The sequence below is a fragment of the Ovis canadensis genome, chromosome 2, assembly GCF_042477335.2.
Source record: "Ovis canadensis isolate MfBH-ARS-UI-01 breed Bighorn chromosome 2, ARS-UI_OviCan_v2, whole genome shotgun sequence".
In the NCBI taxonomy this organism is placed as follows: Eukaryota; Metazoa; Chordata; class Mammalia; order Artiodactyla; family Bovidae; genus Ovis; species Ovis canadensis.
The window spans coordinates 183477351-183502380 of NC_091246.1; the positions used below are offsets into that span (position 1 = coordinate 183477351).

At 39.5% G+C, this 25030-nt stretch overlaps 1 protein-coding gene across 8 annotated transcripts in view; it reads left to right on the forward strand.

The window, feature by feature from the left end:
• NCKAP5 (NCK associated protein 5) overlaps positions 1 to 25030 on the forward strand; it is a 1138328-nt gene that overhangs the window by 910987 nt on the left and 202311 nt on the right. For all 8 annotated transcript variants that reach the window (XM_069577706.1, XM_069577709.1, XM_069577704.1 and 5 more), the window contains 3 exons: positions 1799 to 1867; positions 12064 to 12102; positions 20236 to 20352. In XM_069577706.1, coding sequence (XP_069433807.1) covers positions 1799 to 1867; positions 12064 to 12102; positions 20236 to 20352 — 225 coding nt within the window. The remainder of the gene's footprint in view (positions 1 to 1798; positions 1868 to 12063; positions 12103 to 20235; positions 20353 to 25030) is intronic.

Genomic DNA, 25030 nt, shown 5'->3' on the forward strand with positions numbered 1-25030 from the left:
TCTTATAATATCATGCAAACTCATAAATGTAGGTAGAAAAATGATAGAAATCATCATTCTCAGCCAAAATAATTATTGATTCAAGATTCATTGATGGTTACTAAAATAAATAGACAAAAGTTTGATGTGGAATAGGAGTTTTCAGTCTCTAAGTACCTACCCCCAGTTTACTTATTAATTAAAAATAGAAAGATAGTACATTTATAGTGGAGAGATTTGGTAGACCCCACCTTAATCAAGTGACAAACTTAACATATCCAATTATGGGACAGATAGACATACAGGAGCCTGATATGATGCACTAAGAAGGCTGTAGTATCATTTCTGTTCCATTGTTGCCAAGTTTGCAGAAGGAAACTTGAAAGAAACCTAAATTAAAGGACATTCCACAATGTAATTGTCTGTTACTATTTAAAAAAAAAAATGGAAAGAAGAAATCGTGAAAGACAACTCTTCCAGATTACATGCTCTTGGATGAATGCTAAACAGATGCAGTGCCTGATCCTGGATATGATTCTGGGTTGGAAAAAAAATTTGCCATAATGACGTTATTGGGACAATGGATGAATGGAATAAGGACTATAGAAGAGACTGTGTACTGTGTTAATCAACACTGTATTTCCTGATTTGAAAACTATACTCTGTCTTCATTATTGGAAAACTCACACAGAAGTAGTTAGGGGTAAAGAGTTGCAGGAAGAAAAAATTGAAAGAGAAGAAAATAATACAGAAAATCTGGCAAAATTGGTAAATCTGAGGAAAGGGTATATGGCAGTTCATCATACTTGAACATCATCTGCAAGTTTGAAATTACTTCCAAATAAAAAGTTTTTTGAAGTCTGGTGGAAAGAATCTAAATAGAAAATGTGGATCTATGTACCAGTACCTCCTAAAAATCATACCATAGTTTTGAAAACAATGATTTTGAGATCAGTATCCCCATTTCTAAATGTCAAGGAGGGCTGTCCTGAAGGGGAGAGAAGCAAGGTTGCCTTAGGGGATTGAGACAGCGGTTATGGCAGCAGTGGGACAGGTTAACTCACACAGTTTAGGATTCAGGCCAGGGTCAGCAGTGGAGGAGTGAACCCAGGTCACCAGACGCAGAAGGCAGTTCTCTTGCTACCACTCTATGCTTCACTGAGTGTTTTTTTCTGTTGTTATTTTGCTAGTAACCTGGTAACTATATTCAACCTAAGATCCTATAGTACCTTATTTAGCATTCAGGTACCTACAAGGCTCTGAGGAGCAGAAAAACAGTACTTTTAAGAAGGCAAGGGGAGAGGGGAGAGACTCAAGTATAGTTCAGTTCTTGAATTTCTCATTGTAGTCTCATGTTCAAAAGTCATTGATTAACCAGGAAAACAACATGTTTAGTCTGCATTTGGAATTATACTTTCATGAATTTACCAGAGATTCTCTTCTGTGACCTAAACAAATATCAGGCTATGTATCTGTGACAGGTCTTAATGAAGTAGATTAAGGCCTTTCTTCCATTAAACATTTTCATAGAATGAAATAAACATTGTAATCTTTTTTACAGAACACTTTCACATCAGGCCATGATTTGATTTTCTACCTGTTCAGAATGCCAAGTTTTGCATTTCTTTAAGCCCTAATACCTTTTTGTGAGAGATAAGACAGACGTCATCCCTGAGAGATTTATAATAGTACTTAGAGCAAACTCGTCAAAGATATCCTGATATCTGAGGAGATATATTTAGTAACTGTTTTGAAGAAGTTGTCACGTAACACAACATTTCATTGATTTATTTGTATTATTTTTGTGTCTTTACTGCAGGCAGAGAATTCAGCATTGGCTTTGGAAAATGAAAATCAAAGGGAACAGTATGAGAGATGTCTTGATGAGGTAAGGGGAACAGAGAGGTTCTGGATAAGAGGCTGGATTATTTAGGATTTATATGTCTATTACCAGTCCCGAACAAACATTAGCATTTAGTCCTTGAAAGGGAGGTTGCAAACAAGGAGTATGGATAAGGAAGCTCAGTCCGTCCCCTCCCTCTCCCTCCCTATAGCCTTATACAGGCGTCTACAAATTCCTTTTGGTTATTGTTTAATATTCTCGGGGCATAGGTTGTGAGGTGCTTCACTGTATGATAAATTCCTCCTGTCCAGTAAGTGTGATCCCAGCCTGTGAATGAGAAAAGCTGCCTCAGGGCACAGTGCATCCTCTCCAATTGGATGCCATTTCTGAATAAAAGCAAAATCCTTGATAGAGTGGGTGGGGACGGTGTTCACAGTTGGCAGCCAGAGAGAAAATATCAGTCAGTAGATTGCGAACAAGCCAAGAAGACAAAGGGAAGTGAGGAAGAAAATTTGAACAGAATGGAAGGAGACAGAGCCACGAGCATGAGCCAACTTAAGAAATATAATTTGATGATGATGGAGAGGTGAAGGCAGAAATGGCAGGTGTCTCAGATTCCTGAGAGGGGAAGGAAAATTGGAAAGTGTGCAGGGCCCTGATTCTCTTCTCAGTCATCCTCTCACACCTGGCAGGGAGTGCACCATCCATCCTTCCTGTGTCACCTAGCCAGGACTTGCCAGTGACCTCCCTGACCCGCTCTCGTCTGGGGGTGGCTGGTAATTGGAGTTATTCACTTAATGGGATGACTCTTCCAGTCATCTGCCCAATACCCTACAACGTACACATATCCTTCTAGAAGATTCAGTTTAATAGCTGTTACGATAGAGCTGACAGAGATTTCAAGAAAATTAGAAAAATATGTTCAGTCACGTTCCACTTCTTGAACAATGGAAACTGGAAGTATATCTTCAATCTTTTCCTCCTCACTGTCAATTAGGAAACTTTTTCCAACAAATGCTCTTGAACTTCCTTACCCCTTCCCTAGCCCGTCCATGATGGTGATGGAGTAAATGACAAAGAACACAATTAAAAAGCCCAGTTGTGGCATACTCACCTCTGCCATATACTTCTCTTCGCCCTCAAAATTAGAAATGGTGTTTCTTCTCAGAATTCCACATATGCTTGATATTTCCCTACACCAGTGGTTCTTGTAATATGATCCCTGAACTGGCAACATCAGCCTCATCTGGGAACTTGTTAGAAATGCAAATTCTTTTTTAAAAATTTAGTCTAAGTTTTGAAATTTATTTTGGCTGTACTGGGTTTTTGTTGCAGCATGTGGGCTTTCTCTAGCTGCAGCCCTGAGGCTTCTTTCTTGTTGTAGCACAAGGGCTTCTCTTGTTTCAGGGTACGGACTCTAAGGGAAGCCCAAGAAATGCAAATTCTTAAGCCTCAGCCATAGAGAATCAGAGACTCTGGGAGTGGAGGTGGGCCTGGCTGTGATCTGTGTGTCAGCAAGATCTCCAGATGATCCTGTTGAACCCTGCAAACCAAGAGCCATTATCCTTATAACACACACCACTTGGCTTCACAGTCACTTGTTGAAGAACCTTCAAACAGTCCCTAGAAAATTGTTTAGTTATTTAATGTTTTAATTGTTTCATAGCTCCAGCCATATGGGGCATTCCTGGTGGTTCCGATGGTAAAGAATCTACCTGCATTGCAGGAGACCCAGGTTCCATCCCTGAGTCGGGAAGATTCCCTGAAGGAGGGCATGGCAATCCACTCTAGTATTCTTGCCTGGAGAATCCCACAGACAGAGGAGCCTAGTGGGCCACAGTCCACAGGATCACAAAGAATCAGTCACTACTGAGTGACCAACACTTTTCCAGCTATATGTATTAGTTACTCAAGCAAAATGGTGTTTTCAGTCCCTCTGCCCTGTCAAGACTTGAAAGGACTCAGAATAATTGTTACAATGTCCAGAGTTAAAAGAATCACTCAAATAAGTTGACATAAAAGGGGGAGTGATGACTCATGTCTAGTGAGGCCAGTTCAGCCCCTCTCATCTCTGTTCCCCAGGCTGTTGGTCCAATCAAACTTGAGGCCAAGAAATTCCAAATAGATCCAAGGATATTTAAAGGAACAAATACTGCCCTTGGGTCATATGTATTGATCAGCAAAGTACTACCTTAACCTCCTGCACAGGAATTTCCAATGAGAATCCCTATTCAGAAGTCAAATTTATGTGAATCACACCACATAAACTTAATTTGTCACAGTTTCCCTATCGTCCTTCCTCATCAGTCAAAAAACTCCCAGCATTTATTTATGGAAACTCAGGGTCTGTTTTCTATATGTCCCCTATGCTTGCATCCCACGTTTCATTAGAATGTGACTGGCAAAACCGAAGTTTTTACCCACAAAATCATTTAGTATAAAGTTTCCACCAAAGACAGAATTTTCAGAGGGAGAATTTCTCCCTTCTTAATTGCAGAAATTAACTGTTGCCAAAGAGGTGATTTGTAACAAAGAACCACCTCTGAGCAGTACAAATGTTTTGTATTCATGAATCCTGGCCCCTGATTACACATGCCAGTTGTTTTGTAACTAATTGCACGAGGGCAGACAATCTATTTCTATACATTGCAAGAGAACACTCTCAAAGGGGTAGTTGAATGTAGTAATAATGCCAACTGGAAATTCTTTTCCAGGCTTTTGGTACTAATTAAACAAACTAACAAGGTAAGGCCTCATGTTAAGTTATTTCCTTGCTAGTGGGTTTCACAAAATATACACAGGTGGATAAAATGTAAATTTGAAGTGTTCTTCAATCCCTTTTGCACTGATCATTATTTTCTGAGAAATGGAGAACATATTGAGGATTTGGAGAAAGTACTTGGGGATCAGAAATTCCCCCTGATTTCCTAATAAAAGGGTGTGTTTATTCAGAAGGAACAGACATGCATCCATAGATACACAGAGTTCAGTTCAGTTCAGTCGCTCAGCCGTGTCCGACTCTTTGTGACCCCACGAATCGCAGCACGCCAGGCCTCCCTGTCCATCATCAACTCCCGGAGTTCACTCAGACTCACGTCCATCGAGTCTGTGATGCCATCCAGGCATCTCATCCTGTCGTCCCTTTCTCCTCCTGCCCCCAATCCCTCCCAGCATCAGAGTCTTTTCCAATGAGTCAACTCTTCGCATGAGGTGGCCGAAGTACTGGAGTTTCAGCTTTAGCATCATTCCTTCCAAAGAAATCCCAGGACTGATCTCCTTTAGAATGGACTAGGTGGATCTCCTTGCAGTCCAAGGGACTCTCAAGAGTCTTCTCCAACACCACAGTTCAAAAGTATCAATTCTTCTTGCAGTCCAACTCTCACATCCATACATGACCACTGGAAAAACCATAGCCTTGAGTAGACGGACCTTAGCCGGCAAAGTAATGTCTCTGCTTTTGAATATGCTATCTAGGTTGGTCATAACTTTTCTTCCAAGGAGTAAGCGTCTTTTAATTTCATGTCTTCAGTCACCATCTGCAGTGATTTTGGAGCCCCCCAAAATAAAGTCTGACACTGTTTCCACTGTTTCCCCATCTATTTCCCATGAAGCGATGGGACCGGATGCCATGATCTTAGTTTTCTGAATGTTGAGCTTTAAGCCAACTTTTTCACTCTCCACTTTCACTTTCATCAAGAGGGTTTTCAGTTCCTCTTCACTTTCTGCCATAAGGATGATATCATCTGCATATCTGAGGTTATTGATATTTCTCCCGGCAATCTTGATTCCAGCTTGTGTTTCTTCCAGTCCAGCGTTTCTCATGATGTACTCTGCATAGAAGTTAAATAAGCAGGATGACAATATACAGCCTTGACGTACTCCTTTTCCTATTTGGAACCAGTCTGTTGTTCCATGTCGAGTTCTAACTGTTGCTTCCTGACCTGCATACAGATTTCTCAAGAGGCAGGTTAGGTGGTCTGGTATTCCCATCTCTTTCAGAATTTTCCACAGTTTATTGTGATCCACACAGTCAAAGGCTTTGGCATAGTCAATAAAGCAGAAATAGATGTTTTTCTGGAACTCTCTTGCTTTTTCCATGATCCAGTGGATGTTGGCAATTTGATCCCTGGTTCCTCTGCCTTTTCTAAAACCAGCTTGAACATCAGGAAGTTCGCGGTTAATGTATTGCTGAAGCCTGGCTTGCAGAATTTTGAGCATGACTTTACTAGCGTGTGAGATGAGTGCAATTGTGCAGTCGTTTGAGCATTCTTTGGCATTGCCTTTCTTTGGGATTGGAATGAAAACTGACCTTTTCCAGTCCAGTACACATACACACATACACATACAAATACATGCACACACTTTGTCACTTCACCATCACCTCTACTGCCGCCCAACCCCTCATCTCCTCATCTTGCAATACAAAAGCAAAACCAAGGACCACTCTTGATTGTGAGGGAAGGGACTAGAGGTTTTCATGTTTGCATCTAGCTTCTGTGTCCAGCTGTTGAACCGTTCACTGGCAAGCGGTGAAGTGTTTATTGTCAGTATCGTCTTGGCCAGTTCCTTTAAGACCAGTTTATTCCCAAGTAGAGAAGTGTAATGATGCATACAACTTCCTCAGACTAACATCTTACATTTGGGTAGATTCAGCTGTGCCCTCGAAACCTTTGTAAGATATGAACCTTGACTAGGCTCTGGGATCTCAGGGTGCCCCCAGCCTAGCAGGATAAACGAGGGAGATGGTTAATCCCAGAGGAAGGAGGTAAGGGAAACTCACAGAGGAAATGGGCTGCACTGGGGACTTGGAGAACAGATAGCACAGTCACCAAAGGTCAGGAGGAATGGTGGGCAGGAGGTAAAGAGGGCAAAACTGAAAGGGCATCTTCAGTAGAAACAGCTGGAGCAGGTGAAGTCAGATCTAGAAAGGTCAGTGATTCTCACTCTTACCAACACATTGGACTTACTGCGGAGCTTTGAAAGAACAGCTGGCTGTCCCCAGAGATTCTGACCTGATTCTGCTCTAGATCAGAGCCTGAGTATTAGAATTTTTTAAAGCACTCCAGGGGTTTATAATATTCAGCCAAGATTAAGAACCACTACCCTTACGTCTCTGAATGTGTGTTTTAGAGAGCTTTTCAGAAAGCATCTGTAAGAAGATGAAAGCTCCACCAAATTGAGTATGATGATAGAAGAGCCAGGTGAACCCATGCTGAGATTTAAAGTTATTTCCAATTCCCTAACAGTGTCTGAGCAAAAAATAAACCCTGGCCCAGTGTTTCTCAAATTGTTTCTCCAGACCCCTTCTGCATCACCACGAGGTGTCAATTGTTAAAAATTTGATTCTTAGACTTCACTCAGCTACTCTTAAACAAAATGAGGGGTGAGAGAACTGGTAATTTGAAGAAATTTCCCAGGTGAAGCCACTGAACACAGAAGTTGGAGAACCTGCCTCCCCATCAGGCCGTTAGAGTTAGACCAGAGTTCATAGTCAGCCAGGCTACCAGAGTGTTTGATTTCTTCTTGGACTTTTCCACACTCTACGCTTCAGAGCACAAGGACAGGGAAAACCAGACCTCTGGGTGTAGTTCAGAAAAAAAGAAAAAAAAAAGGCATCAGAATTTCTTTTTTAAAGCAAGACTAACTAAAGGCAGAAGTAGGCTGAGAACAGTTTTTACTTTTCTTTCTTATTCCTATGGGATATGCCAAGACTGGATTGCTGAATCATCTACCACATCTGGGACCTAAGTCATCTTTAAAATAAATGTCTTGACAAATGTGGATGGAACATGGTGTTGCTCATGGCCCTCACATGCTTCCAATCTCCATTTCATGGCTGTTTCATGAACGGATCGTTAAATCAACAGATAACCCACTTCTTGTGCCTGCTCTAGACTCTAACCACCATTAGCAGTACTTTATTCTCATTAACAATATTTCTCCAATATTCAGCACAATCCTTGGCCCAGACTAGGTCACTCAATGCATATTTATTGAATAACTAAATGAACGAATGGAGATTATGAGCAGCAAATTAATTTCCAAATTAGTTTTTGCTGGAATTCCACATAATATTTAGATGAATTTCTCCCACTCCCAGGATCTTACAGGGTTTCTTTTGACAGAGTAAATAAATAACGTAGATGCTTAGTGATTTTTATTTATACATGTATTTTACACACAAATACACACACACAAGACTTCATCCCTTTATAAATGAAAGGGCTTCTTCTCAAACCATCCTTCCTTAAATGCTTACCTGAAAATGTGTTTTACTTCCTGAAGTTTGAGTGACCAGATTCAGATTTAACATTTTTGTCAGGTATTTTTCATCAGGTACTGGTCCGAGATGGTTTTTCTGATGATGTCTGTCATCTCATACTTTTTTCACAACTTCAGAGGCCGATGGTTCCCCTGCATTACGGATGAGAAAAATCAGGTTGCTCTCCCACCCCTATGCATATCAGTGATCAGTCAACACAGGACAATATCGGAACCCGGGTTTTTCTTGTGATTCTGCCACCAGTGCTCCTTGTACTTGCCCCCAGCTGTCTTCCTACAATAAACCAAGGTCAAAAGTAGAGAAAACTTCTCCAAAGCACAATTTATAAAACGTGTACTTTTGTGACCAGTTTTTTAATTACCTGGCTGACATGGCAGTGGCTTTGCATGTAAAGCACGTAAAAGGATGAAAGCAGGACAACCAGGCTTGAGGACAAGACTTTAAGCATGGTGTCCACTGAGTTCCTCACTCGCCCACCTTCAACCCCATCTCCAATTGTGCTCTGGATGTGATGAGACTTGGCTCCCTCTGGAATGAACTCCCAGATTTGGCTTCTCATTCAGCCTCAGGGGCTGTTGTGCAATAAAATAACAGACAAATCTGCATCCCCTATTCTCCTCCCTCTGCCCACCCACTTTGAGATCCCTCTACACCTGGGGATCAGAGGAGCTGGCTTGTCTGAGAGAATTCTTATGGAGAGGAAAGAAGAGATGTACCACAGTGCCCACCCATCCCTGTTCCTCTCCTAGATACAAAGGGGGAGCTTTGTCAAACAAGCCAGGGGCTTAAGGACCATCAGCTTGCTCATTGTGTCTCAAGTTCCTGTGACCCAGCCCAGCTGCTCATTTTTTTTTTTTTTCTTTTTTTGGAGAGGAAGGTTGTCAGCTGACACTGGAAGGTATCTGTTCTCATTAGCTGGGCCTGCCAGGGTGTGATTATTTAAAACCCTAGTGCTGAGGGCAGGATGCTATGATGAAGGCAGGGGCCCATTTCCAGGGATCATTTTGTGAGACTATTAGAGGTTGCAGATACAAACTCCAAACAATTGTTCTGTTTATGCATCTGGGAAGCCTAGCTGTTAAAAGTCGTAACAAAACCCAATAAACTATCCTTATAGACAGTACCAAGGAAAGCATTTGTATCACTTGCCTGCTTTTCTGCAGAGAACCTGTGAGCCCTTCCGGGTAATAGAACCCCATGTCAGTAGGTAAAGAAATAATGCATTTGTGTATCTTTGTTCAATTTTCGGGTAGAGCAAACAATTGTCCAAAATACATGCCAAAAGTAACTGTATCAGAAATAGAGTCTGTAAGCCTATAGGCAAACATACTTGGATTGCAAAGATATAACATATTTATTCCTGCAGGCTTTTACAGATAAGATACTTGTTTATGACTCCTGTTAAATCATGCAGAGAGCTCTTTTATGTGACCACCATTCCACAGACTGGTTTAAGTGAGGGGCTAGTTCTGAGGAAGAAAAGAAAATATTGATATTAGGCATTTTTATGAGAATGTAAATCAAATCCAAAGGTTGCTATACAAAAGAATTAAATTATTTATGGTATAAATTAAGTTTGGTACATTGCTTCTGACTTAAGCAGCATGAATAGTTCTTCTGGTTTTTTTTTTTTTAATTGGCAAGAATAAAATAGATGGTATGTAGTTTTACTTTAAATTCTCATGAATTTGAATGAATGTTTAAAAACTGAAAGATTTTCAAGATTATGCTATTGGTCAATTTGTGTGGGCTGAGAAACATTTATCACCATTGTGATCATGTATAAATAAAGTGATAAAAGAAAAAGAAACATCACAAGTTACAGAAAATGACTTATTTTAGTCTACAGTAATTCTTAGATATCTTCTTTAACTTGGACTGGACTAAAAGAAATACCTCATAATACTTTTTCTTCAAAACTATGGTTAGTTTCAGTAAAAAGCCTTTCTTTTAAACTTAATGTCAGCAATATAAATTTGAAAAGGGTTCGGATAGGAAAAAAATTCCCTCTTATACACATCAATTGTATAGGTAATCTGATTTTAGTCACTTACTACTTGTAGTGTGAGTGTCTGCTAACCACAAATAGATGGCAGCCTCTATTATAATTTTCAGTGAGGCTTACTGGTAGCCAGCTGTCATTAAGGATATGCTGTTTTGTCAATATTGAGTCAAGAAGCAAATTCCATGAAAATGTTTTTATCATAATCTATTCCAGTATACTAAAAAGAGAAATGAACATACACAATTTAGTATCAATAAGAATTTATTTTGTTATCAAAAGAAAGAGAAGATTAAAGTATGGTCTTTAGTCTTTGGTTGAATGTGAGAATTAGCAAGATGATTACAAGCTTATCACCCTTATAACTGTGTTCTTGCCTATCTCTTAGCAGCTATGTTCCTTTTGAAACCAAGAAACACATCCCAATCCTAGATACTCTGCAAATTTATATTGGATAAGTGAAGGAAGAAATGAATGAACAGAAATATTTAGGATATTTAAATGGCCTGACTTGGTCTTTAATGTTGTCAGTTTCAATTATCACACTAAATGTTTACCGTATGTGTATGTACTGAATAAAACATTCCATATAATTCACCTATCTACCATAATTTTATCAATAGTAGCCATATGGGTTTATGACTTTAAGATTGTGGTGAAGTTTAATAAGTGACTCTCTGTGAAGTGTTTTTGAAATCTGCAGGTGAAAAAGAAATCTTAGAGAAATCTTAGAAAAAGAAATCTTACATGTAGAAAGGTGAATAGTTTTCGGAGAAAATGCCAGATCCTTGAAATATGAGGGATGTGTTATTGATTTTTCACATGGCCTTTAACTGGAATTGTGTCGCATGCCCACTCCTAAGCCAGTCCCTGAAAGGGAATGAAATTACCAACGCCAATTCACCATTCACCTCCTAGGGCCTAGAGGGCTCCAGCTTTTCTTACTGTCCCAAACTGCCTGATGCCTGAAGAAAATTAGAGTTCTAGTAATAAGTGACAATTTTATTTAGTTGTGTATTAGAAGAAGCTAAAATAACAGTGGATATTTTATTTCTATCTCATATGCAAGTTCAGAAATAGAAAGTGCAGCTCCATACATCATCAGGACAAGGCTCATTCTATTTTTCTGCACCCAAATGTGACTTTCATTTTCAAGATGGCTGCCAAAGCTCCAGCCATCACTTTCATATCCCAGCTAGGAAAATAAAGAATAAGGATGAGCCCTCTTTTTTTAGGAGACTGCCCATCCATCAGTCCAAGAAAATGGACTGCCTGGAACTCATTGGGCCAGAATTTTGTCACACAGAGACAAGGGAGGTTGGGAAATGCATTTATATATATCCAGGCGAAACAAAAATCACGGAAAGAAGGGGAAAATAAAGAATAGAGTAGGCAACTATCAGACTCTCTTATAGGTAGTAACGACAGAGGATAATATAAATGAAGATGTGGAGGAAGAAAGCGGAGCATATATAGGAGTGAAGGAGTTGCCCCTGTTCTGCACTTTCCACCTACCTCTATTGCAAGTAATTTCAGGCAATGAGATAGTCACACAGCAAAAGAATGGGAAGGAGAGGCAAAGGGCATTGTAAATCAGCAGTGTAAAACTGTGTACAGATAATTAGGATCATGTTTTGCACTATATCATTTTTTAGCCTTCTTAAAGTACTTTACATATGAAAGGATATTATTTTTCCAAATATGGAAATGTGAGAGTCAAGATATGAATGATCTTTCCAGCCTAACCGTCTTAATTAGCAACAAGGTCACCTTTGGAAAATGCAAAATATTACCTAGAAGGATAGGCTTATTATGAAAAGAATCAAATCCTCTAGAAGTAGAGGAAAGAGCCAGATGAGGAGCTCATTAGCTTTGGGAAACTTATTGGTAAATTAGAGTCTGTGCATATAGGGTCTCATTATTATAATCAGCAACTCTTTTCTTTATTTTTTAAAGGTAGCGAACCAGGTTGTGCAAGCCCTGCTCACTCAAAAGGTAAGTCACTTTCTGGTTTTATTATTTTCATAGTACTTACGTGAATAGATTGGAACTCACATTGTCAAACTAAAGGAAACTATGATTGATAGCTGCAATACTTTTCCATTTATTCAGTTAGGTTAAAATTATATGCGTTTTAGATGGCATATGAACATCAATGACCAATAGATTCATAAAATTTAAACTCTTGGGAAAGTAATAGAAAGCTTTTTGAAGATGAAAGATTTCCATGGGCCTACCTAGATGAGTAGCAAACCTATCATTTTTATTTAGTAAATGTAAACGTTAAATAAGTTGATGGATTCGTCTGGCCCCTATAAAATGAATAGCCTCTGATAGACAGCATTAACAGAGGCCTAAAATTCAGCAAGAGATCTCTGAGGTTAGGAAGGTTATTTAACTTCTCTGGACCTTAATTCCTCTTCTGTAAAATAGAGATAGCAGTGTCCACCTCCCAGAATTGCTGTGGTCACTCTATGAAAAGGAAGAGCTATTCCCACAGGAACAGCTCTGTGGTAAAGGTAAAGCAAATGATGGTACTATATACTTGAAAGTTGCTGAGAGTAGATTGAAAGCCTTCTCTCCACAATTTTTTTTTTAAGAGAGTTAACTATGTGTAATGATGGATGTGTTAATTATTTTGCTCTTGGTAATCATTCTACCATGTAATGTATATCAAATTATCACATCTTACGCTTTAAGTATATACAATTATATATGTGAATTTCTCCTCAATAAAGTTAGGGGAAAACAAATGATAGTCTCTGAGCATGAAATTTTTATACCTTCTCCTTTGTTGTCATCTTATTCTGCCTTCAGATCATGTTATTGGGGCAGAATGGGTAAATGCAGGTAGTTTGCCCAAACTTAGCTAGTTTGGTGAATTTTATTGAACATTTTGCATCTTTTTCCATGATTTATCTGAGAGGCTGAATTATAGTTCCTTCTGATTTTGTTTATTCTGAGTTACTGCTCTGTGAGATAGAGATATCCTCTTAAAAGAAAATGTGGGAACATGTGACTTGTTCAGGCAGATGTGGCTTAGGAGAGCAAAATCACTTATGGCATTTAAATTTTTTTAATTGAAAACAATTTTAGGGGTTGGCTACTTCTCATGAATGTACTTAAATAATTATTTTAAATGCATGCTATAAGGGCATTGTGATAACAGTTTTGCTAGACTTTCTCCCCCGACTACTTCTGTCAAAATATCATGCTTCCTGATACAGATGATTTTAACTAGTTCAGATTTTACATTAACATTACATGAAGAGAGAGATTTGAGCATACTTATTAGGTTAGAGGTAGATTCAATTGTGAATAACAAAAATCCAAAATAATGGTGGCTTAAATCAGGTAACATGAAATCAGACCAGTTACTTACTTCTCAGATCTAAATCTGCAGGTGGGGAGTACATAGCCAGCATGATGGCTTTGCTCCATAAAGTTCATAGGGTCACTGGCATCATGGTTTCTATCTTGTTATTCTGCGGAATGTGGCCTCCATTTCCACAGTTACCTCATGGTCCAAAATGGCTGCTCTACCTCCAGTCATCACATTAATATTTTAGCCATCAGGAGGAAATGAAAGCCAAAGCAAAGGAAGAGGGTAAAACACACACAGCAGCTATCTTTTAAGGGAGACTTCTAAAAGTTTACATACCTCCCTGTTTATAAACCTTAATTATACAACCACACCTAAGGAAGCCAGTGATGGAGTCTTTCTTCTGGGTATAAGCCCAGTTGAAAAGTGATTGTCACCTGACTGTAGAAGGGAAGAAACATACATTGAAGGACAGATCATGATTTCTGTCACAACATATTTGAATACTTTTTCTCTTTCAAAGGCTTTAATTTCTCAGTTGCTTTTCCTCCTATTCCTCCTCATTTAATTACAGATGTAAGGAATGCCAGGGAGCACTGTTGCAGCTCTGTGTGTAACTGTTGAAAGACTTCTCATGCCTGTCTTTTTTAATGGTGCTTCAGAAAAGAGGCAAGAGAACCATCTGGCACAATATATAGGAAAATGGGACCTTTCAGGTCAGCCACAAAAACATAGCTATACAAATTCAAGTAATAACTAGTAAACAGATAAATCTACCTTGGTACAGTTAAGCAGGAAGACACAAAAAGATGTGCTACTGTGAGATAGCATACCTCAGGGACACTGTGAGCGGGAAAAGATGCCAGAGCTTTCAGAGATTCCAAAAGAATCATGTTCTGCAGAAACGTGCGCCTCCCAGTTTTTATAGAAACTGTAAAATGGCTACAAAAATACTAAAATCTCTTAATTAAAAGCACAATATGGGAAATAAGATGTACTCCAAAAGCAGATGAGAAACCTAATTCTAAGGAGTGATATAGCTGATACAGAGTGAAAAACAGAAATCTTGAGTGAATTATCTAAGTCACACACACACACACACACACACACACACACACACACACCCTTGAGGTGAAATTATAGTCATAACCATACAGTTATGGAATATATCATTTATTGGGACACAAAGGCAAATCTCCCATGACTTCTGTTCCTCCCTCAGCAACCAAAAAAGTATTTTGCTGACATACAGTGAATTGGCCCTGATACGTATCTTGAAGTCACAGAGTATATTTCCTTTCTAAGTACTGATAGGAAAAAAATTATTTCTATAAATTTAGCAGTTTCTGTTAAATGTATTGATACATATCATGTCCTAGTAAAGTAATTCAGTTTATCTCAAAAATCTACAGGTTCTCTTAAGAGAGCTGACTGTTCCTCCTTTAGATCAATAACATTAAAGTGACAATATTTAACACAGCTCAGTTCCAATTATGCCTCCAAATCATAGGTACAAGCCTGTAAGTGCAATCAGTAATCTGAGCCAAATTCACATTTTTGTCTGAAATATATTCTGTCTTCATTAAGACAATTACACACACTGAAAATTTAACTCTTCTATGTTCTTTTTTAATTTTTTTTTTTTTTGCCACTAACACAAAATTGGAAGAAAGCCATTTTCCCCTCTAGTTATTTTACAGTATATCAACAGCCTCGGTCTTATCTTCAAGTTCTTTAAAATAACCAAATATTCATGGTATTTTTTTAATTTTCCAACAAGAATTAAGGCTCTTATATGGTGAAATCGAGCAACACAGCCATCCAGATAGAAGCAGAACACAATTTTGCAGCTTTAAACTAAAAGAACTCCCAACTCCTATGTATTCCCCTTGTAGAAAGAGCAGTTGGGCCATCTGGGTGTACTTTTCTAGCAATGGTGTGTGTTGGATCTGGTTTCCTTAGAGTCTGTTTATATTTACTGCACTCTTACAAGGAATCAGACACCATGTCTAGCACTTTAAATGCACAAAATCATTTGGTTTTCACCACAGTCTTGTGAGTAGGACGATGAAGATAATTTCCCCATGGTTCCAGTTGCTACAAGTGGCAAAGCCCACATGTTAACCTGGGGTTATTGCATTCATACTTCATGCCCTTATCCTTTGCACCATTCAGCCTCCACAATCCCTTCAGTCACTTAATGTTTTCCCCGCTGTAGTTCAGCAAGCAGGGAAACACTGTGAAATTCAACAGATGGGTTGAAATCCAATCATTAGTCACATACGATTGCAAGAAATAAAGGGGCAATGTCACAGGTGGATTTCTGAAAACTTTTGGAAGCCTTGCCAGCCCTTGATAGCAAGGACATCCAGGATCTGACTTGCATGGAGTCAAAAATGACTGTAAATTTGGAGCTCTTTCCAAATCAAGCTTTCTTAGAATCAGTCTTATTTTTGGATGATAGAATTTCCCAACTGCCAGGGACCTTAGTGAACATTTAATCTTGAGCTTGTCAACTAGCTTTGATAATAGGCTCAATTTACTGTAATTGCATAAACTGTTTAGCCATCACTCAGATTAAAAATGTTTTAATCCGAATGCCTTTTGGATGAAGGCTTCCAGTATTCAGTTTGCCACAAGACTCAGCAATCCCCATTGATTAGAACTGACCTGATTCAGTGATACAATTATGTTACCTGTCTCACTGTTTTAAGTGTTTGATGTTGAGGTCCTTGGTTGGTCTGAGATGTGAACAATCTTTTCCAGCAATGGCTTTTTTTTTTTAACTGAAGTATTAGCATTCTTAGAAGAGATAGGGATGTGAGTGACAGACACTGAAAAGGATTGTGACAAGGAGAGGCTGGTGGATGTGGTGGTACCAGTAAGTCTCAGTGAAGGACTGAGGTGGTGGCCCTTGACAAGCCATCTCATGAAGCAGCTGAGGCATCCCTTGTTTTGAAAGCCTGATTTTGTGCAGTAACTCCATTTACAGATGAGGAAACTTGAGGCATAACCAGAGTAAGTAACTTCCTCGAGATTGTGTGGGTAATAAGGACCAGAGTCCAGGCCCCTTGACTCTCAATCCAGTGTATTCCCATAATACATACTACCTCTGAAATAGTTATACCAGTATAATAGCATTTTACATGATAAAATCAAATTTTAATAGTTTTGAACAATAATCTAATAGTAATATCAGTATACATCAAGCTTCTAAGCAACCAGCATTTTCCTAACTTTCCTTTAGCCTGGAGCTGGTAATGGTTTTGCTCTAAGTGCATAAAGTGACCATACTCCATATCTACTCCATAGCAGCGAATCCAGAATCTCGTTCAGCCCCAAACACAGGGGAAACTTGTTAGGAGTGCTGTGTGTGGATCCTCCAGGGAAGTTGTGGCTTGGGATCATTAAGATCCACAGGACCCTTTTAGACCAGTATACCACATTGCTCAGTATATTTTCCCCACACATCCAGCTGTAATGTCTTACTTTGTTTACAGCTGAGAGTGGCATGCAGATTACGAATAAAACCGGCTATTTCCTTGAACCCAAAGACCACTGTACTTGCTTACATGAGACGAAATGTAGTCAAATCTTTGGCATTGTTTACTTCTTCATAACAATTATACAACATATTCCCTTTTTTTTGCTTCAAAAGACACAACCCTGTATTTTATTTTTAGTGAGGTCCTCCTCTTGAGACCTGAGAGGTACAAGGGAGTCAGAGAAAAAGAAGGGTTGTGCGTGAGGGCAGATGGTCCAGCCCTTATAGGGAGCCATGATCTCGGAGGCTGGCATCTAAACAGAAAAATTCTTTAGTTTCTAACGCCTTTCCTGGGAGGCATAGTGTAGTTCCCGTCTCTGTTACTGACAGAGTCAGCATTAATGGTCCTTTTACCCAGCCTCAAAATGTCCTATGTGCCTTTATGTCAGTGGGTTCTCATTGTGAGCCCAGAGGAAGAAAAGACAGTCAGCTGACACTCTCGGCTCAGGTCTCACTGTAGTAGTCAGGAAAATTGTTGTTTTTCTCTCTCTCTTTCCATCTTTCCAGTCTGGTTGACTTACGTGTATGCACATGGGTACACACAAGGTTTTGATTACAGTTTCTTGGGGTGAGAGCTGTCTGGCATCATGTACCATCCACAGCTTGAGTAAAGAAAGGAAGAATGTTAGAACAACACAGAATATTCTTTAATGTCTACAGATTTGCTCTGCAGCTCATGTCTATTGGTCAGTGATGATAAGACCTGCATCACATTCCTAAAGCCCTTTGTTTTCCCCTCTTCTGTGTACTGATCTAGATAAGCCAGGAGTGATAAATGGTTCTCAAGTTCAATAAATTGTGTTCCTGCTAATGAACTTTTACTGCCTTAAGTAATAGTAATGGCCATGGAAATTTGGGCACTGGTACAGAAACTCGTTATAGAATATATTGATTTTTTTCCCTTCTTTTTTTTAAAAAAAATTCATCTGAAGAGATATTTTCAAGTTATTTTCAGTTTTGCTGCTAAAAACAGTTGCTGGTATTCCTTACAAGTTTCCTTTCTCCTTGCAAATCCACACTCATATGCTTCTGTCTCCACCCCTCCCCCTGCAAGTGAGAAAGAATGATTGTGTTTTCCCACCCAATAGGTACTATTAATATTTATTTACCTCACAGTCAAGTTTTATTAATTGCTTAATTAGCAGTAGTGAAAACAATTAGTGTTTGGGAGCAGGGAGTGTTATATACATGCTAAGAGCAAAAATTAGCATAAGTGAAACACAGAGGTTGAATTCTAAATAAAGACAACAAATCTAGCCTTTTAATTTGAGCAGTGCCTAGGCCTCCAAAAGAGCCTCTGCCAAGTGGCATGCATGTTTACGTGTGCACACACCCACTGCGCCTAACTTACAGCCACTGCCTTCCTAGAGCTTGTACCTGGGTGCCTTGCTCTGACATGACATTCCTTTGCTCCGCCCTTCATTAGAGGCAGCAATCAGTTGAAAACATCCTAAGCATAGGCTTCCTACTTACCTAAAAAGGGGAGTATAGTATAAGCTGTGCATTGAGCTATTATACCGTGCCCTGTCTCTTTGCCTTCTGTAAATGGATTGGATAAGCCTGGAAATGATGAGGCTCCTCAGATAAAGCCTTGGAAGATACTAATAGATCTCTCTCTAGCTGCACACTCAGGTTGCCACATGGTTATGTATGGCACACACCTACTAACCTCTGTGACTCTGGGGAGCAGAGCTGTGGACTGGCACTTTGTCTTGCTTGCAGAGCCTTAAGTAAGATCTTAGTTGCCCAACCTGTAGTTGCCCCACATCAGAATATATAGATGGATAAACTAGTAGTATATCCCACCATCACTAGAGAGTAAAAGAATTCACCATAATCCTCCCCTTTAACAACATAATCATGCAAGTTTACTAAGCTCCCGCTACTCTGTAGGGTACTGTACTAGATGATGAAAGAAAAAGTGTCAGACAATATGCTCAAGCTGGTGTTTCTGTATCTTCTTAACGCTTTTTGAGGAACATGTTACCTAATTGACAACATTAAGTCCAAAGCATGAAAGAAAATCAACACAAAGCAGTATGTGACATTAACTAAATGTCACAGAAGCAGCATTGAGGGCTTACTGAAGTTCACAAAAGGGAGCAGATAAAAGTGGAGGATGCCAGATTAAAGCATCAGGAAGGAGACCGAATTTGAGCTGGATGTCACCCAAAGAGCCAGACTTGGACTGGAAGAATGAGGAGGTGGATGAGAAGCCAGAGGGAGGTGAGGCAGGAAGGATGGTGTCAGAATGCATGGCTCTTTCGAGAACAAGCAGACCCTTGTTCTTCACATGGTAAGAGCAGAAGCCTATTTAAAAAAAAAATCATGAAATAGTGTAAGATAAAGTTTGAAATACAGAAAAGGGTCAGCTTTTGAAGAACCTTGCCTTGGGGCTTTATTCTACCTGGTCTTTCTTGAACCTCACCAGAGGATGTAGACAAGTCACTACAAGTATCTTTATTGTAAGTTTGTTTGGAGAGAAGCTCCTTGGTGGGGTTCCAGAGAATCCTAAAGCTCCGTTTTCTCAGCTCCCCTCATGAAAGCTGGGGGAGAGTTCTCGATGGTGTTTTAACTGTTATTCAAAACAGTTGCTCTAAGGGGATGCCGAGGTACGGTTCTTCCACTTCTTCCCCAGCACTAAGACCAGAACACCCCCAAACGAAATGAAAGTCCACTAATGTAGAGGGTGGGAAAGTTCCAAGCGGCCTTGTAAGCCTTCGCTTCGCAGTTGCTTCACTCCATCTAAATGCATCACTGATTCGATTAGCAACCGCATTGAGAGTTTCAGCTCGTTTCCACAAATGACAGCGAAGGGCTCCGTCAAAAGTGATAGTTTCTTTAGTTCATCAAATCTCTATTCACTGCAAAAACATTACTGTCCTTGTGGCTTGTGCTTGATGATTGCTTTTATGAAGACCGTGAAAGGCCAAATATATAGGTGGAAGCTTAAATTGACTTTATATCGCTGAGATTTACCATCTTTAAAAATAGCATGCTAGATTAATGCATTTCTGATTTCAAGGTGCTGTTTTGTTGTTGTTGATTTTTTTTTTATATTGGCTTTCCTGAACATAATAATTCTATCAGACAGTGGGCTGTGGAAGAAAATATTATGTGTGATTTATTTCTGGGAGTTTGAAGACTAAAAATACTATTTTTTACTAATGCATCTGAAATAGCAGATGAAATATGGTTATAATATGCAAAGCTATCTTTCAATTATAGACTTTATTTTTTCCTTTCAATGTGTTTTTTGCAGGATCTCAGGGAGGAATGTGTAAAGTTGAAAACAAGAGTGTTTGATTTGGAACAACAGAATCGAACGCTAAGCATCCTTTTCCAACAGCGAGTCAGACCAACTTCTGATCTCCTCCAGGTATGTGTTTTTGTGGAAAACAGTCTTCGCTACTAAAATGCTATTGACAAGAAGTGACTTAAGTTCAAAAGTTACCACTGTCTTCATGGGCAAGACATACTGCCTCAGAACATCCATTTTCTCACCTCTCAAGGGGTGTCATTAAAATTGAATATCTCTTAAATTTCTGACTCGTTAAGAAATGCATCAACAAACAATAAACAGGTAAAAGGAAACAATCAGAGTATCATCTGGTTAACTCAATGAAATTGGGAAATGGAGTCAGAAAATAATTGATGGCTTTGGGAACCAGTATTAGTACATTTGCACTCCATGATGAGCAAGGCAGAGTTTTATGTAATGGCCAAAGAGCATTTCTTTATTTCGAACACTCTGTAATAAAAAGAAAAAAAAAAGCTGAGGTTTGTTGTGCTTTCATATCTCTCTCTATGCCGCCTGCCTCCTCACAAGCTAAGACTTCCTCCACTCTGCCTCAGTATTTTACAGGTTCTCTTTGTCTAGGTGTTCTCACTGAACTCTTTCAGTTGCTTTTATAACAGGCAAAGTCATGGAAAGTCAGACCATTTGAATCATTTTGAAGCTGTCCCTGAGAAAGCGCTAGAAAATATATCTGAGTGCAGGAAGACACGTGGATTAGCAGAGGGGTCTAGAAAGCTGATATTTGCCATTGCCTATTTTTTTAAAAAATCCTCTTAATGTGCATATTTGCTCAAACAAGCTCCAATGAGCCTTGCTCAGAGTGCCCTTTTGAGACCAAGCTGGCATAGAGTATGTGGGGTTTCACAGGGGCAGTGTACGGTGTGTGAAGGATAAACCCCAGCTGCCTGATCTAATTGGCTAAAGGGAAGAAAGAGATATGCTCTAGACTAGCCTGTCCAGTCGGAGAAGGCGATGGCACCCCACTCCAGTGCTCTTGCCTGGAAAATCCCATGGACGGAGGAGCCTGGTGGGCTGCAGTCCATGGGGTCGCTAAGAGTCAGACACAGCTGAGCCACTTCACTTTCACTTTTCACTTTCATGCACTGGAGAAGGAAATGGCAACCCCCTCTGGTGTTCTTGCCTGGAGAATCCCAGGGACAGGGGAGCCTGGTGGGCTGCCGGCGATGGGGTCACACAGAATCAGACATGACTGAAGTGACTTAGCAGCAGCCTGTCCAGTACTGTAGCCACTAGCCAAATGGCGCTATTGAAATTTTAAATTAAGTTTCTATGTCAAACTCATCATTGCAAGTGTTGAAAAACCACACATGACCAGCAGCTACAATATTAGATAGTGTGTATATAGAACATTTCTGTCATCTAGAAAGTTCAGCATGTTTCCAGATGGTTGAGACGGTGTTGCTAATTTACCCTCTGAACTTTGACATAAACATCTTCGCCTGACTCCTCAGGGAAATAATGAGAAATTGTAGTTCATGTCAGAGATAGAACGATGTTTGGTAAAGCCTCTCTTCAAAATGTAATCCCTCACACACACAAATGAAAAGAGCTCTCTGAATTGTAAAATAGATCTCATCTCTTAAATTAATTTTCTCTCTGCTTTATCTGTTAGTGCTTAATTCATAATTTATTGGTCACAAATTATGTGGAAAAAAATCATCTCCCTCTATTCTGTTTCCTGATCCCAGCCACGATAAATGTTGGTCAGAGAGAATCTTGGATCTGTAAAAAGTTGTATCTCATTTGCTCTCTTACAATCAAGATCCAATATTGTAATTACTTTTAACAGCTGTTGCATGTTCATGGGCTTTTCCGTTTTGCCTGTTTTAACTTGAAGCTTTTCTGGAATAACTTTTAAGGATCTCTAGTCCCTGCTTATGAAGCACGATGGTTTATTTTCACAGTAGGCACATGTGCCATAGATATGTAAGCTGTTTTATTAGCTGTCACAAATTTCTTAAATACACATCCAAATGGCAGAGGATGGTGTTTGTTCTAACAATTGAACTCAGTATTTATTCATTGGGTGTCTTCTGTCAACACACTATTTCTCCCCAAATAGATCTCCTTTCCAGGAGCCATTCTAATTTAAATGAATTTTGTAAAAGATGGGCTGACAATATTAGCAGTTCTGAGAGGTAGAATAATAAGAGTGATGTCTGCCTTCTAACACGTAAGAACTCGCAATCATAGACAAAGTTGCTGGCTTTTCAGGTGGTCTGTTCTCATGTGACCTGTGATTTTTTTTTTCTTTCTGATGGCATAAATGCATATCATGAAGCACGGGCTAAAGTAGAAGCAATTTGAGTTTGCTTTGCATTGCACCCATGGAAGCTCTGTAATTATTTGTTGATTAAAATAAATGACCCAGATTCATTCTGTAAGCTGGATAGTTACTTTACATACATCACTTCATGGGAAATAGATGGGGAAACAGTGGAAACAGTGGCAGACTTTATTTGGGGGGGCTCCAAAATCACTGCAGATGGTGATTGCAGCTATGAAATTAAAAGACACTTACTCCTTGGAAGGAAAGTTATGACCAACCTAGATAGCATATTCAAAAGCAGAGACATTACTTTGCCAACAAAGGTCCATCTAGTCAAGGCTATGGTTTTTCCAGTGGTCATGTATGGATGTGAGAGTTGGACTGTGAAGAAAACTGAGAGCCAAAGAATTGATGCTTTTGAACTGTGGTGTTGGAGAAGACTCTTGAGAGTCCCTTGGACTGCAAGGAGACCCAACCAGTCCATTTTAAAGGAGATCAGCCCTGGGTGTTCACTGGAAGAACTGACGCTAAAGCTGAAACTCCAATACTTTGGCCCCCTCATGCGAAGAGTTGACTCATTGGAAAAGACTCTGATGCTGGGAGGGATTAGGGGCAGGAGGAGAAGGGGACGACAGAGGATGAGATGGCTGGATGGCATCACCGACTCGATGGACATGAGTTTGAGTGAACTCCAGGAATTAGTGATACACAGGGAGGCCTGGCATGCTATGATTCATGGGGTCACAAAGAGTCAGACATGACTGAGCGACTGAACTGAACTGAACTGAAGGGAGGTTTACACCCCTATCTCTTCTGAATGTTTCCTGTCTGTTTGGATGCTTTGGAACTATGCAACCATGCTGGTCCAGCCCGGTCTGTTGGAGGGCATGGCTGGTGAGTGCAGCAAATCCATCAGTATGCCTAGTCCTGAGTATGATAGATGTTTTAGGTTCTGCCCATGGACTACAGGTTCAATACAATTTTTCATCCTATCTTAAAAAACTGCATTAATTGTCATCTGCTGAATACAGCCTAATGATTCTGTACAATCTAAGTAGCTACCTAAAGAGAGACACAGAAAGAAGATTGTTGAACACATTGTGAGTTTAGTAGATATATTTTAAGTAGTGAAAAAGAAAATAATTTATAAAAATATTTAATTCTTTGTCCCTCAAAAATATAGAATGAAAGGGTTACCTGGATATTATTTAGCATATTCTGATATAGGAGGAATAAAAAGGGTTAGTTCTAAGGGTTAATTATCAGATTCTCGGAAACTTACAAAGAGAACCAGGTCAGTGATGGGAAAGAAAAGAAGCCTAACCTGAAATTTAAATCTTAAGAATGGCCATAAACTTCTCTATTGGTTCCAGTTTCCAGTAAAGCATCTCTAGGACTATGGACCGTAACAAATCAGATTAAGAAGTTCCTTTATATTAAAAGAATTTTCTAAATTCTAATGAATTAAGAAACTGGTATAGCAAATAAAATCCAAAAGTAACATTCTTAATGGAATTGGAGTCTCTAACTTTATTCAGACTTACTGGTCAGATTAAATAATGCTCACCTTTGCCACTTACAAATCACATTAAATAACACTCTCAATTTACTGAACTAGCAGAGAGCTCTCTACCAAGAACACTTACTTCTCTGACCAGTTGAGTTATGAATGAGTTATGTTTGTAACTCATTCTCATATGACTATCATTTGTCTTGGTAATTATATGATTTTAAGTACATTATAAACCAATGAAATATGGTGCAAAAAGAACTGTTTCTATGAAACAAAGTTGAATGCTTCAAAAGCATGTAAAGGCATATCTCTAAAAGAGTGGGATCAAACAATATTTGTGTCTAATGCAAAAACAAAAAAAATTGTGGGAGATGGGGAGTTATATTAAATGTAGGGGCATGCTGCATGGAAGTTGCTTCTCAAGTGGTTTTAAGTTCTTGTTCCACTGTTAAGAGAAACAAAACCTAGCATGTGTTTGATGCCAAAAAAGACATTGGAAGATCTAATAATAGGGTCCCTGGAAAAGAAGCAGCCTTGGCCCTATTTTAAAAAGAATGTTATTTAACAAGCACATAATGCTTGTGATGTCAGGTACTGTTCTCCAGCCTTTACAGTGTTCATCAGTGTACTCTCCATTATGGTCCTGTGAGGTAGGACCTGTGTCTGTACCCATCTTCCGGACGGGGACACTTAGGCACAAAGAGCCTGTGTCACCCAGTGGTAAGTGACAGAGTGGAGATTTAAGTCCATGGTCTGGGTCCAGGTGCGCCCTTTCACTTCCCGTCTGTGCTCCCTTTGCACAGAACACAAATGGGCATGAGGATCATTTTCTGATTCTGTACTCTGACATTTTGATTAACCAGCCCACTTGTGATCAAATCAGCTCAGGGGCTTCTGCAGTGTAATCACAGTAAGGAGCCTACCATGTTTACACATTTCTGAAAGCCTCTTGCTTT